Source organism: Bos javanicus, chromosome 4 (assembly GCF_032452875.1).
Source record: "Bos javanicus breed banteng chromosome 4, ARS-OSU_banteng_1.0, whole genome shotgun sequence".
Classification (NCBI taxonomy): domain Eukaryota; kingdom Metazoa; phylum Chordata; class Mammalia; order Artiodactyla; family Bovidae; genus Bos; species Bos javanicus.
In genome coordinates this window covers 95,781,714-95,795,511 of record NC_083871.1, presented here as the reverse complement: position 1 = coordinate 95,795,511, position 13,798 = coordinate 95,781,714, and the positions used below count along the sequence as shown (strand labels likewise).

General features: G+C 36.2%; 1 protein-coding gene across 7 annotated transcripts in view; it reads right to left on the bottom strand.

The window, feature by feature from the left end:
- Positions 1-13,798, bottom strand: part of MKLN1 (muskelin 1) — a 392,081-nt gene that overhangs the window by 26,393 nt on the left and 351,890 nt on the right. For 6 of the 7 annotated variants that reach the window (XM_061415397.1, XM_061415396.1, XM_061415394.1 and 3 more), the window contains 3 exons: positions 8,944-9,091; positions 7,873-7,987; positions 5,893-6,032 (listed from right to left, as the gene is read on the bottom strand). In XM_061415397.1, coding sequence (XP_061271381.1) covers positions 5,893-6,032; positions 7,873-7,987; positions 8,944-9,091 — 403 coding nt within the window. Of the gene's footprint in view, positions 1-5,892; positions 6,033-7,851; positions 7,988-8,943; positions 9,092-13,798 lie in introns of those variants that run through there. The other variant, XM_061415400.1, reaches the window with a different exon arrangement.

Here is a 13,798-nt window from a genome sequence, read left to right as displayed (position 1 = left end):
TACCAGATAGTACCCTGATTGTCAGTCAGCCTTACAACCCTCAGATCAGAGTTTTAGTCATGTTACTCTACCATCCTGTCCACAATTAATTAGTTTTGGCACCTGAACCAAAAGCAGTCATCTTGAGCTTGCTGAGCCATTTATAAAGCAGTCTGGCAAAATTCTTTACAGGATACACTCTCCAGGGAACTTTCTCTAAGATAATCTCTTAGAGAAACTGAATGAGAGATACACAAGAACACAAAAACACAAACCACAGAAGGCAACAGGTAGAAGACATGAAATGGCAGATTCTTTCCCTTCTGTCCTTCTCTCCTGTCCTACCTAGCTACCTACCAAAGCCATAAGGGAAGACAGAGTCAGGAAGTAGAACAAGAATACCAGACAGAAAAGCAGAAATAGAAAGGCTCAATTACAAGGAAAGTTACTGTAGCGTCTAGCTAATCAGAATTGTCTCAGTATCTTAAACAATTCTTTATTAGGCCTCTCTGTTCAAGTGCTAAGAAAGTACTTTAATTCTCTGGATATACTCATTCTTTCCCAGTGAGAAACTCTAAGTATGTCTTTATCCTTTGTAACCTGATAACTTAATCAACACATATCTATGGTTCTAGTAAATAAATCCAGCAAAAGGATCCATTTTCCTGGAAGTTGTGTTTTTTCTAAGCTTTTTTGGTTAGCCTGCTAAAACTTATTACTGGACTTACGTTTACCATCTAGAATTATATTTCAGCCAATAATAGGGCCCTCTACCTAAAGGAACAACGGACTAATCCTATCAAAAATGGTTTTCTTTTGCCCCTTTCTATCCCCAATCATATGTTTGGAAACTTGAATGTTACAGAAGAGTGGCACTTTATTTTCTGTATCATGTGGCACCATTAAGAACAAAGACACATTCTTGGCAGTCAACACACTTCTCTCCCTCCAAATTTGTATTTTAACTAAAATTTATATTTTAACTAAATAGTAACAAATTTCAAAGGCTTATTATTTGCTCAATCACACAAAACTGTCTTTCAACTTCAGTCACTTTATTTCATGAATCACACTCACAAGATTTGCTAGTCTTTCATCATATAATTAAAAATTTAAATAATCTGTTACTGATTATTATTTTCCTTATTCACTTTCATGCCTCACTTTGTGCATTTACTAGTACAAGTCACTAACAATGATGCTTTGTATCTAAAACTTAAAAGATGCCATAATGTTTCACAGTATTTCAGATTCCCATAAATTGTCATTTTGCCTGCCCACTGATAGACTTTTAAAGGAGAAAAACTGCCAAAGATCAAAAATAATATTTCTTAAGATGAGTTGGCTGTGTGGAAATGAATAATTCTACTTATGTCTAGAAGGAATGAAAATTAATTTTTCTTTTCTTTTTTTTTTTTGAAAATTAATTTTTCTGAAGGGCAACTTATACTTCATCAATTCTGCCTCTATCCTATAGAAATTTTGGATAGGGGTGCATACATGCATGCTTAGTCACTCAGTCATGTCTGACTCTCTGCGACCCCATGGACTGTAGCCTGCCAGACTCCTCTGCCCATGAGATTCTCCAGGCAAGAATACTGGAGTGTGTTGCCATTTCCTTCTCCAGAGGATCATCCCAATCCAGGGATCGAACCCAGTGTCTCCTGGATTGCAGGTTGATTCTTTACCATCTGAGCAACCAGAGAAGTCACAGAGGAGCATACAGACTTATATAATAACATTAATTACATTGTTATTTCTGTTATTTGTAATTGCAAATAAGTTGGAAATAATCTAAATATTCTACAAAAGGAGACTAGTTACGTAAATGACACAGAGTAGAACACTATGTAGCCATTATATTTATATTTACTAATGTAAGTAAATTTATATTTACTAATGTAAGACCTTTTAGAACTAACACCCAAAAAAGATGTCCTTTTCATTATAGGGGACTGGAACGCAAAAGGAGGAAGTCAAGAAACACCTGGACTAACAGGCAAATTTGGCCTTGGAATACAGAATGAAGCAGGGCAAAGAAGAATAGAGTTTTGCCAAGAAAATGCACTGGTCATAGCAAACACCCTCTTCCAACAACACAAGAGAAGACTCTACACATGGACATCACCAGATGGTCAACACCAAAATCAGATTGATTATATTCTTTGCAGCCAAAGATGGAGAAGCTCTATACAGTCAGCAAAAACAAGACCGGGAGCTGACTGTGGCTTAGATCATGAACTCCTTATTACCAAATTCAGGCTTAAATTGAAGAAAGTAGGGAAAACCACTAGACCATTCAGGTATGACCTAAATCAAATCCCTTATGATTACACAGTGGAAGTGAGAAATAGCTTTAAGGGACTAGATCTGATAGATACAGTGCTTGATGGAGGTTCGTGACACTGTACAGGAGACAGGGATCAAGACCATCCCCATTGAAAAATGCAAAAAAGCAAAATGGCTGTCTGGGGAGGCCTTAAATAGCTGTGAAAAGAAGAGAAGCGAAAAGCAAAGGAGAAAAGGCAAGATATAAGCATCTGAATGCAGAGTTCCAAAGAATAGCAAGGAGAGATAAGAAAGCCTTCTACAGCGATCAGTGCAAAGAAATAGAGGAAAACAACAGAATGGGAAAGACTAGAGATCTCTTCAAGAAAATTAGAGATACCAAGGGAACATTTCATGCAAAGATGGGCTCGATAAAGGACAGAAATGGTATGGACCTAACAGAAGCAGAAGATATCAAGAAGAGGTGGGAAGAATACACAGAAGAACTGTACAAAAAAGATCTTCATGACCCAGATAATCACAATGGTGTGATCATTCACCTAGAGCCAGACATCCTGGAATGGGAAGTCAAGTGGGCCTTAGAAAGCATCACTACCAACAAAGCTAGTGGAGGTGATGGAATTCCAGTTGAGCTATTTCAAATCCTAAAAGATGATGCTGTGAAAGTGCTGCACTCAATATGACAGCAAATTTGGAAAACTCAGCAGTGGCCACAGGACTGGAAAAGGTTGGTTTTCATTCCAATCCCAAAGAAAGGCAATGCCAAAGAATGCTCAAACTACTGCACAACTGCACTCATCTCACACGCTAGTAAAGTAATGCTCAAAATTCTCCAAGCCAGGCTTCAGCAATATGTGAACCGTGAACTTCCAGATGTTCAAGCTGGTTTTAGAAAAGGCAGAGGAACCAGAGATCAAATTGCCAACATCCGCTGGATCATGGAAAAAGCAAGAGAGTTCCAGAAAAACATCTATTTCTGCCTTATTGACTATGCCAAAGCCTTTGACTGTGTGGATCATAATAAACTGTGGAAATTTCCGAAAGAGATGGGAATACTAGACCACCTGACCTGCCTCTTGAGAAATCTGTATGCAGGTCAGGAAGCAACAGTTAGAACTGGACATGGAACAACAGACTGGTTCCAAATAGGAAAAGGAGTATATCAAGGCTGTATATCATCACCCTGCTTATTTAACTTCTATGCAGAGTACATCCTGAGAAACGCTGGGCTGGAAGAAACACAAGCTGGAATCAAGATTGCCGGGAGGAATATCAATAACCCTAGATATGCAGATGACACCACCCTTATGGCAGAAAGTGAAGAGGAACTAAAGAGCCTCTTGGTGAAAGTGAAAGAGGAGAGTGAAAAAGTTGGCTTAAAGCTCAACATTCAGAAAACGAAGATCATGGCCTACAGTCCCATCACTTCATGGGTAATAGATGGGGAAACAGTGGAAACAGTGTCAGACTTTATTTTTTGGGGCTCCAAAATCACTGCAGATGGTGACTGCAGCCATGAAATTAAAAGACGCTTACTCCTTGGAAGGAAAGTTATGACCAACCTAGATAGCATATTGAAAAGCAGAGACATTACTTTGCCAACAAAGGTCCATCTAATCAAGGCTATGGTTTTTCCAGTGGTCATGTATGGATGTGAGAGTTGGACTGTGAAGAAAGCTGAGTGCCGAAGAATTGATGCTTTTGAACTGTGGTGTTGGAGAAGACTCTTGAGAGTCCCTTGGACTGCAAGGAGATCCAACCAGTCCATTCTGAAGGAGATCAGCCCTGGGATTTCTTTGGAAGGACTGATGCTGAGGCTGAAACTCCAGTACTTTGGCCACCTCATGCGAAGAGTAGACTCATTGGAAAAGACTCTGATGCTGGGAGGGATTGGGAGCGGGAGGAGAAGGGGACGACAGAGGATGAGATGGCTGGATGGCATCACTGACTCGATGGACGCTGAGTATGAGTGAACTCCGGGAGTTGGTGATGGACAGGGAGGCCTGGCGTGCTGCGATTCATGGTGTTGCAGAGTCAGACATGATTGAGCGATTGAACTGCAACTGGACTGGAAGGTACTTTAAGCTTAAATGTTGCTAGTAAGACAGAATTTATCTCTTGCTACCCAGCCAATGTGACAATTCAGCATCCTTGTCCTATATATTCTATAGGAAATACTCTTACTTATTCATAGTAATGACAAAGCAACAGAAGCAACTCGTTTCTCTTATCAATTTGTTTCTTAAGCACAACTTATGAAAGCAGAGTAAGAAGTAACAGGTAAACATGATATGATAAAGGAATAAATATCTATTTTATACCTATACTGCTACTGCTAAGTCACTTCAGTCGTGTCTGACTCTGTGCGACCCCATAGACAGCAGCCCACCAGGCTCCCCCGTCCCCGGAATTCTCCAGGCAAGAACACTGGAGTGGGTTGCCATTTCCTTCTCCAATGCATGAAAGTGAAAAGTGAAAGTGAAGTCGCTCAGTCGTATCCGACTCTTAGCGACCCCATGGACTGCAGCCTACCAGGCTCCTCTGCCCATGGGATTTTCCAGGCAAGAGTACTGGAGTGGGGTGCCATTGCCTTCTCCTTTATACCTATACAGAGGTTTTAATTTTATTTTATATATTAATAAACTAGAATACATAATTATATAATAAATATATAAATACACATACGTATGCATTCTGTGTGTATACGTATGTGTAGGAAGTGGAAGTGGTGGTGGTGGTAAAGTGGTAAAAACTCTGGAGTCGGAATACTCAGGATCAAATACTGCTGTCACTGACTATTGAATGACCTTAGATGAGTTACACAATCCACTTAAAAATGGCTCCATTTCTTCTTTTACAAAAAGAGTAACTGTTACAGTAACTTCTCCACTGACTTATTATGCAAATAACATGCAGGATTTAGCATACAAAAATTGTTCATAAATGGTATCTATTATCATCATTAAAAGCTGTCTCTCCCCTCAAACTGTAAATTTTAATTACAATCTAACACTATTAGGAACCAAAGGAATAGATGTATTTTTCTACATTTTTCAGTAGCTTATCATTTGCTAAGGCTAAAAAGCAAACAAGACTGAGGAGATATATATGAAAATGTTTGATTACATGATTTTGCAATTACATTGCAAAAGTAATGATGCAAAACTATAATATTTTAAATTGTATTCTGAAACATCAAAGTATAAAGAGATTATTAAGTCAACTATATCATCATATTCACTGTTAAGAGAATCAACAATAGGTCAGTCAAATGCCAATAATTCTAGAAATGATATAATTTGTAGTGGGTTAGGCCTTGAGTTACTTGAAGGTAAGTTCATCATGTTCATAGAAATTTTTTCCATTATTTTGACAGTTGCAATATATCCTTGCTTATCTTTAATAACTTTTAGCATCAAGATCTATCTTCACTTTGTACCTTTCTTTGAAAAATAAAGAAAAAAATAAGGAGAGTAACAGGGCACTTACAAAAGTCATGATCTTCACAATATTTACACTGTCGTGTCACTAAATTTCCAAAGATAAAGTCACATCTCCAAAGCTTAGTTAATACCAACAATAGCTGATAATGCTAAATAAGTTTTTAATGAATTATTTTTATACCTGTGTTTTCTTATGAGGTACTTGCAATGCCGCAGTAAGTAATCCTTTGAAGGCCTACACAATTTCAGTGACCAGAAGTCATCTAATCTCATCTTTGGGGAGCATGATTTTCCTGGATTCCCACCAAATAAATAATGAACCTAAAATAAATAAAGCAAACCAGATTTTTTTTAAATGCATGCATACTAAGGAAAGTCATAGTAAAATTTCTTCATTTTGGTAGTAGTGTATAACAAGTAACTTGTTTAGCTTTACTCATACAAAAAAACTAAAACATTCCTGCATGTCTACCAAAGGCTTCCTCTGATTTTTCTCAAGTTTCCATTTTACTTTAAAGTACTGTGATTACTTCCTTAAATTACATTTCATAATAAAATAAGTTGTATTACCACAGTTACACTGAAAATGGAAGACATAAAAATAAAGCAATGGTAGTAAGAAGCTATTCTAAGATACAGAGTTTGCTTAGGCAACAAATAATGGAGATTATCAAGTTAATCAAGTGTCGATTGTAATAAAAAATCTTTTAAAAAAACTGACACACAAGTTGAATCACTGAAGGTCAACAATAACTAGAAAGTTTTAAAAATTTTAGCATCTTACTTTTGTTGAATATGTTTCAATATAAATATAATTGAATATTAGCCTTAATGTTGAATATTAAATGAGATGTATGATTTGTGAAATAACTTTAAAAATATTATTCAATCATATAATTAATACTGTTAGATAGTTAGAATAGGAAACAGGAGTCCAATATAGTAGTGGATAAAAGACAAAGAAAGGGAAAAGCCCACAAAAACAGAACAAAGGAAGTTCCAAGGACTGGCGTGAGAACCTCAGGTGAAGCAAACAGCCCTCCTGGCTAGCCCAATTTACACAGGGCAGGCTCAGGGGGAGGAGAAAAATCATATAAAAAGAGGGGTCAAAATTGAGCCCCGTGCTTCTTTTGGGTTGGTCCACCCTCACTCCCTCCTAGAGGATATATCTTCCCTTGCTTGCCAAATAAAACTGAGCTGTAACTGAGCTGGAACACGGGTCCACTGCTTAAACTGAGCTGTAACCAAGCTGTAACACTGGTCTGCCACTTCAATTTTTGCTGTGGCAAGACAGAACTGAAGAAATTACACACCCCCCGCCCCCGACAATACCACATAAGAAATGTAAAAGGAGCGCAATAATGGCATAATGACACTATTACAGGTTTTGTAATACTCTGTATTCAAAGTGGTAAAGCATTTTTTGATATTTTGAAACATTTATAATCAGCAGTGTTATACAACAGAGATATTATTTCTATCCTATAGATGGGAATTCATTTAACATTCACTTTGGGAGACTCTCAGAGAAAGGGGTTTTAGTTATTCGAATGGTATCGTTTACCTAAAGATCTCAAATGATTGAGAATTTAACAGAAAGAATACGGTTCTGTCAGTAATTTACTATATAATCTAAGCCCAATCATTAAACTATATGTAAAGTTTAAGAGAGAAATACCTAAAGTAACCCTGTGACACTAAAACTTCAGAATTCAGAACTATTTTCACAAGGCTGATGGAATAGATATGTCAATCATAGGAAAAATAAAGATTTCTTACACAACGGGAATATCTAAAATCAGGAAGTTATATATATCTTTTCATATCATGGAAAAAGGTATACAAGTGCTGAAAACTGTGTATCTTCTACTTGAATATTCATATTATAGAAACAAATAGGCCATACTATATATCAGATCTATGCAGCTAAGAAGCAATAGCCACTGGCCATTTTTATAAGAAGTGTGCCAGGAATTATGGATTATGCAAAAATGTTTATTCTTTTAAGGAATTTCAGGGAGAAGTGATATCTGTGCTACATATTCTAGTAAATGTTGGTTATTTTTATTCAGATCTACCGAAAATAATCAGAAACAGTTATTTTGAGATTCTTTCTGATTATACGTCATAGAAAGTTTACTGGTCAATGTAGTTAGGATACCTTGTGTAATTCATCATATACAAGCTGATGGGCAAATCTTGGACATGGTTCTTCCTCCTGAAGACTTTTACTTGGATTATCCTTTGCAGCTTGATCATTCTTATAGACACAAGACCTGCAAGACATTGCTTTTAAGGCATTCTATCCTAGAAAATTAGCAGTACACATAAGGTTAATATAATTGTAGCAAGCAAATTAATGCAATGTCTAATTACCAACAAAAAATTATAAATTTGTTCACATCAAATCTTAAAGTTCTGGTCACTCTCATATAAAATAATCCGAATTTGTTAGAACTGAGTTCTGAAGTTCTTTGATGTCCATCAAAACCTCATTTAAGAACAACCTACTTCATGTTATGAAATAGGATCAGCATATATGAAGGCTTAAACCAAAGGTTGAAAGAGATGATATCATATTTATCTATTCACAATAAAAACTCACAACAGATTGCTTTCATTCTTACTATAAATAAATGTCCTATTTAGAAGATAACAAATCCCTCAGTTGCTGAGCATCACCCTCCATTACTGAATGGAGGTTCTCAGAAGTTCCTCTGTTCTGGAGAATATTCACTTAGGTAGTACTACAGAACATTAGAGCTGGGTCCTCTGGGTCAGTGTTTTTCAAGCAAAAATGTACAGGTGCTCTGTGACAAAAGGGTCCTAGGTTTGAATACGCTAAATAATAATACTCCCCTTCCCGCAATCTTGCTCTAGTCAAACTGCTTCATTTCATAAACTAAGAAAGGCCTGGGAACATTAAAAATACATTGTTCTCCAGCTTACACATCTACATGGTAGCAAAAGCTAGACTAAAATATAATTCTCTTGACGCTCAGACCAGGAGATATCTACTAACTGAAAAATTCAAAAGTAAAATCCATTGCTGGACATCACTGTAAACATAGGCACCAACACTGACTCTTCCAATCCCTAATACTGATATTAAAGTATATGACATCACAAACTAAGGTAAGCCTTCTACTTCCCTCTTCTTCTGAATAAACCAACAACCTCAACCTCAAAGAAATGTTACACAGGGATTTCAACACAGACAAGAGCTACTTACCAACTATTTCTTACAATATCATAAATCCAGAATGAATTTCTGACATTCTCTTCCCTCTTTTCCTTGTCTTTGCTGAGTCCAGATAAGACATGTATTTCATTCAGCTCTGGATCAATGGTTGCTCTCTGTGTGAATCCTGTCATTGGAACTATAAATTCAAAGAGAAAATAAGAGGATAGTATTAACATTAGGTAACAGGTTAGTACTACTTCAGCACTTATCTTCTAACATATGACATAACTTTTATATTAAATAACAATCAAATGTTTATTGCCCTCTCCTCACTCTAAAACATAAGCTCTATAAAGACGAAGGTTTTTTGGATCACTGTTTTGTTCCCAGTACCTAAAACTGCCTGGCATGTAACAGTTACTCAACTATTTGCTGAAATTAATGAACGATAACTATCAGGATGGAGTTAGAAGGAGGAAAGAGGTAGAACGAGTGTGCAATGTAATTATTTTTATTGAGAGAAGGGGCAATGCTTTATTTAACTGATTTATTCTCTGGACTGGTTCTAATTTAATAGCAGAGACAAAATATTTAAATCTTGACTAAGAAAAACAAAAATTTGACACACGGGTTTGTTTAATAAAGTCAAAGTCATCTAAAATACCTGTTCAAGACATATAATAAAATGACAAAGTTTCCAAGAAAAATAAATACTTGGGGGTAAAATATGCCATTTTGTTTTCCCGAGTGGTTTGGACTCCCTAGAGTCAATTTTATGACAAATATATTTTATTTTCCTGAGAAATCCATTAAATAAGTGATGGTCATTTTGCATTATCCAGTAATTTGCAAAACACTGATATGGCAAATGCAAATCTTCTCACTATTGTTACTTGGAAATATTCAGTTCAGTTGTCGCTCAGTCGTGTCCAACTCTTTGCGACCCCATGAACCGCAGCACGCCAGGCCTCCCTGTCCATCACCAACTCCCAGAGTTCACTCAAACTCACGTCCATCGAGTCAGTGATGCTATCCAGCCATCTCATCCTCTATCATCCCCTTTTCTTCCTTCCCCCAATCCCTCTCAGCATCTGAGTCTTTTCCAGTGAGTCAACTCTTTGCATGAGGTGGCCAAAGTACTGGAGTTTCAGCTTTAGCATCATTCCTTCCAAAGAACACTCAGGACTGATCTCCTTTAGAATGGACTGGTTGGATCTCCTTGCAGTCCAAGGGACTCTCAAGAGTCTTCTCCAACACCACAGTTCAAAATCATCAATTCTTCGGCACTCAGCTTTCTTCACAGTCCAACTCTCACATCCATACATGACCACTGGAAAAACCATAGCCTTGATTAGATGGACCTTTGTTGGCAAAGTAATGTCTCTGCTTTTCAATATGTTATCTAGGTTGGTCTTAACTTTCCTTCCAAAGAGTAAGCATCTTTTAATTTCATGGCTGCAGTCACCATCTGCAGTGATTTTGGAGCCCCAAAAAATAAAGTCTGACACTGTTTCCACTGTTTCCCCGTCTATTACCCATGAAGTGATGGGACTGGATGCCATGATCTTCGTTTTCTGAATGTTGAGCTTTAAGCCAACTTTTTCACTCTCCTCCTTCACATTCATCAAGAGGCTCTTTAGTTCCTCTTCACTTTCTGCCATAAGGTGGTGTCATTTGCATATCTGAGGTTATTGATATTCCTCCCAGCAATCTTGATTCCAGCTTGTGCTTCTTCCAGTCCGGCATTTCTCAGGATGTATTCTGCATGTATAGAAGTTAAATAAGCAGGGTGACAATATACAGCCTTGACGTACTCCTTTTCCTACTTGCAACCAGTCTGTTGTTCCATGTCCAGTTCTAACTGTTGCTTCCTGACCTGCATATGGGTTTCTCAAGAGGCAGGTCAGGTGGCCTGGTATTCCCATCTCTTTCAGAATTTTCCACAGTTTATTGTGATCCACACAGTAGTTGAAATATAATTTTATGACTGACAACATACTTGCTACAGGTCTAAAAACAATGCCATTGTTTCAGTATTAAATTTCTTTTATACATGAACAAGTATCATATGCTAAAAAAGCTACACAAACATCAGCCTGAAGTAAAACATCTCAATCAATCCATAATACTACAGAAGCAGATGGTAACCACACTGATACTCGTTTGTCTTTATCTACTTTAGTAGGGTCAAATAATGCAATATTGACTTTTTCCTAGTTTAATTAATGTGTCTTTTATATTCATATTCAATAAATTTGTTAGGAATATTTTAGAGACTATCCAAATGTATCCCACAGTAAATATAGTAAAAACCTGCATGTACACACACATATGTAACATATGCATCCATAGACAAATACATTTATCTTGATACACACATACACCAACCTAACCTTAATAATATCCTCAACTCTCATTCTACATTGTTTTTAGTGGTCATGTAAAGACTGGTATTTTCTAATTAAACCCTGGTAAACTTTCAAAAGTACCTTGGTTCTGACCTGTTCCTCAGATAATCTTGGAAGATAAAACAGTAAAGAAATGAAATCATTTTCATTAATGGTAGAAGCAGAGGACATAACTGCCTAAATTTTTTGCCCTTAAATTTCTTCATTCCATTTAGAATTCTATAACATGGGTTGACAAACTATGGCTCAATCTGATTTGCTTAGGTTCAAATCAGGCCTCAGTCAATCATTCACACTGTGGCTGTGGCTGATTTCACCCCACAATAGCAAGGTTGAGTAGCTGCAATGGCAATAATTACAGCTGGTTCTTCACAGAAAACATCTGCTAATCCCTATTCTATAATCTTTTAAAAGGCAAATATCAAGAGATGTATGACTTATAAATGAACGCAGCAAACTGCTTACCTTAAATAAGGACCCACTGAGGAAATGGAAATTTCTGGGTGGAATGGAAATCAGTAGAGTGGGAAAGAGATTTTGAATTCTATTAAAACAGGGCTGGAGTCACTAAGAGGAGAATAAAGGAGTCCTGGGCTATGCAAAGCAAGGAAGAATGCAGAGGGATGTAAGACCAAGTTTTACATGCTTCCTCTTCCATACTGTCACATTTTTACCTAGAAGCAGCTTTGTAACATAAGAAAAAAATGACAAGTGTTCCTTCTTAAAAACAAAAGCAGTGGGCCGGTTTACAACACTTAGGGAGGCAAGACTTCCGTGTTTACCAAATGTGTATTGTAAGAATTACAAAAAATTACTTTGATTATAAAGCGTATTAGAAAACATATACTTCCCATTTCTTTGCTCTTTCATATACAATATGCCTTTTACTCTACATAACACTGATTTTTGCATCCGAGTTATATATTTAAATCTTTTACTGGCTTTTTAAACAACTTTACTGAATATTAACCAAATACCATGTAATTCATCTATTTACATAGCTTGGTTTTTTTTTTTTTTAATATCCTGTAAAACTATCATCACAATCTAATTTTAGAATATTTTTATCACTCCAAAAACAAACCCTGTACCCATCAGGAGTCATTTCCTACCCCGTTTCTGCCCACTGGGTCACAGCATCATTTGACATGTCTACCAACAATGAGTGTGCAGCAGAGACAGGCACAGTGAGAGGATCCTGAGACACAGATATCAATCAGGAGGCTGTTAAGAATGCAATGGAGTGGAATGAACAAAAGCAGGAAGGAAGTATCAATAAACAAGCATTTATTTTCATCAGCACAAAAATATAAAAATCTCTGAACTGGCTTAAGAGAGACTTGGAATGGACACTTGTGGAAAAATAAGAGTAAAAATGTTTCAGTGAAATTTTTTGGAGGTTTTCAAATATTTTACTCTAAAATATTCAAATGCAAAATCTCTCAAGGACAGAATTTCTATTAATTCTTACGTTTACAGACCTTTACAAATATAATTTTTATTGCATACTAATGACAATGTTCACATATAAAATATTTACATACATGTGAATAGAAAAAAATATGAAAGTACATAAAAATAATAGCTATTGGAGAGGGGGAAGTTAGGACATTTTAACTTTCTAATTATATAATATGAAAACTTCCAATATATATTGCTTTTATAGTTAAAAGAAGAGCAATCTAAACCAAAATACAGAAAAAAAAAATATCTGGGTATACATACTGGGAACTTTTAGTAATAAGTGAAAAACTCACACATCCTCTCAACTTTCTCAAGGACAAAATTTTACATTAATATTTGAAATGCTGCTATTTACATGGAGAGAGAACTCAGGTTTCAAAAGACAATTTTAATGGCACTAAAAACCCCTATGTTTTAAAATCATTTAGTTACAAAACTAAAACTAGAGATTAAAGTATTTTTTCTCTAAAAAATAAAAATGCAAACTTATATCTAAAGAGTTCCTAAAATTAAGGGTTAATTCAAACTTACACTGAATGTATCTATGTTAATGGCCTTTTGCTTAAATTTTACAAATTGTACTTAAGTTTAATTCCTATTTCCATTCCACTCTACACACACTAACAATTTAAACAACATTTCAATAAGAAACCAATAAAAATAAAGCCTTTCCTCTAATTTGAAAAGATACACCCACCCCAGTATTCATAGAAACACTATTTACAATAGCCAAGAAATGGAAGAGACCTAAATGTCCACTAACAGGTAAAAGGATAAAGAAGATGTATGTGTATGTGTGTAGAGAGAGAGAGAGAGATAAACACGACTCCACCACAAAAAAGAATGAAATAATGCCATTTGTAGAACATGGATTTTGCCTTTTCATACTGTTCATAGACAGATGGGCACAATAAAGGACAGAAACAGCAAGGACCTAACAGAAGCAGAAGAGTTTAAGAAAAGGTGGCAAGAATACACAGAAGAACTATACTAAAAAAGATCTTAATGACCCAGATAATCACGATGGTGTG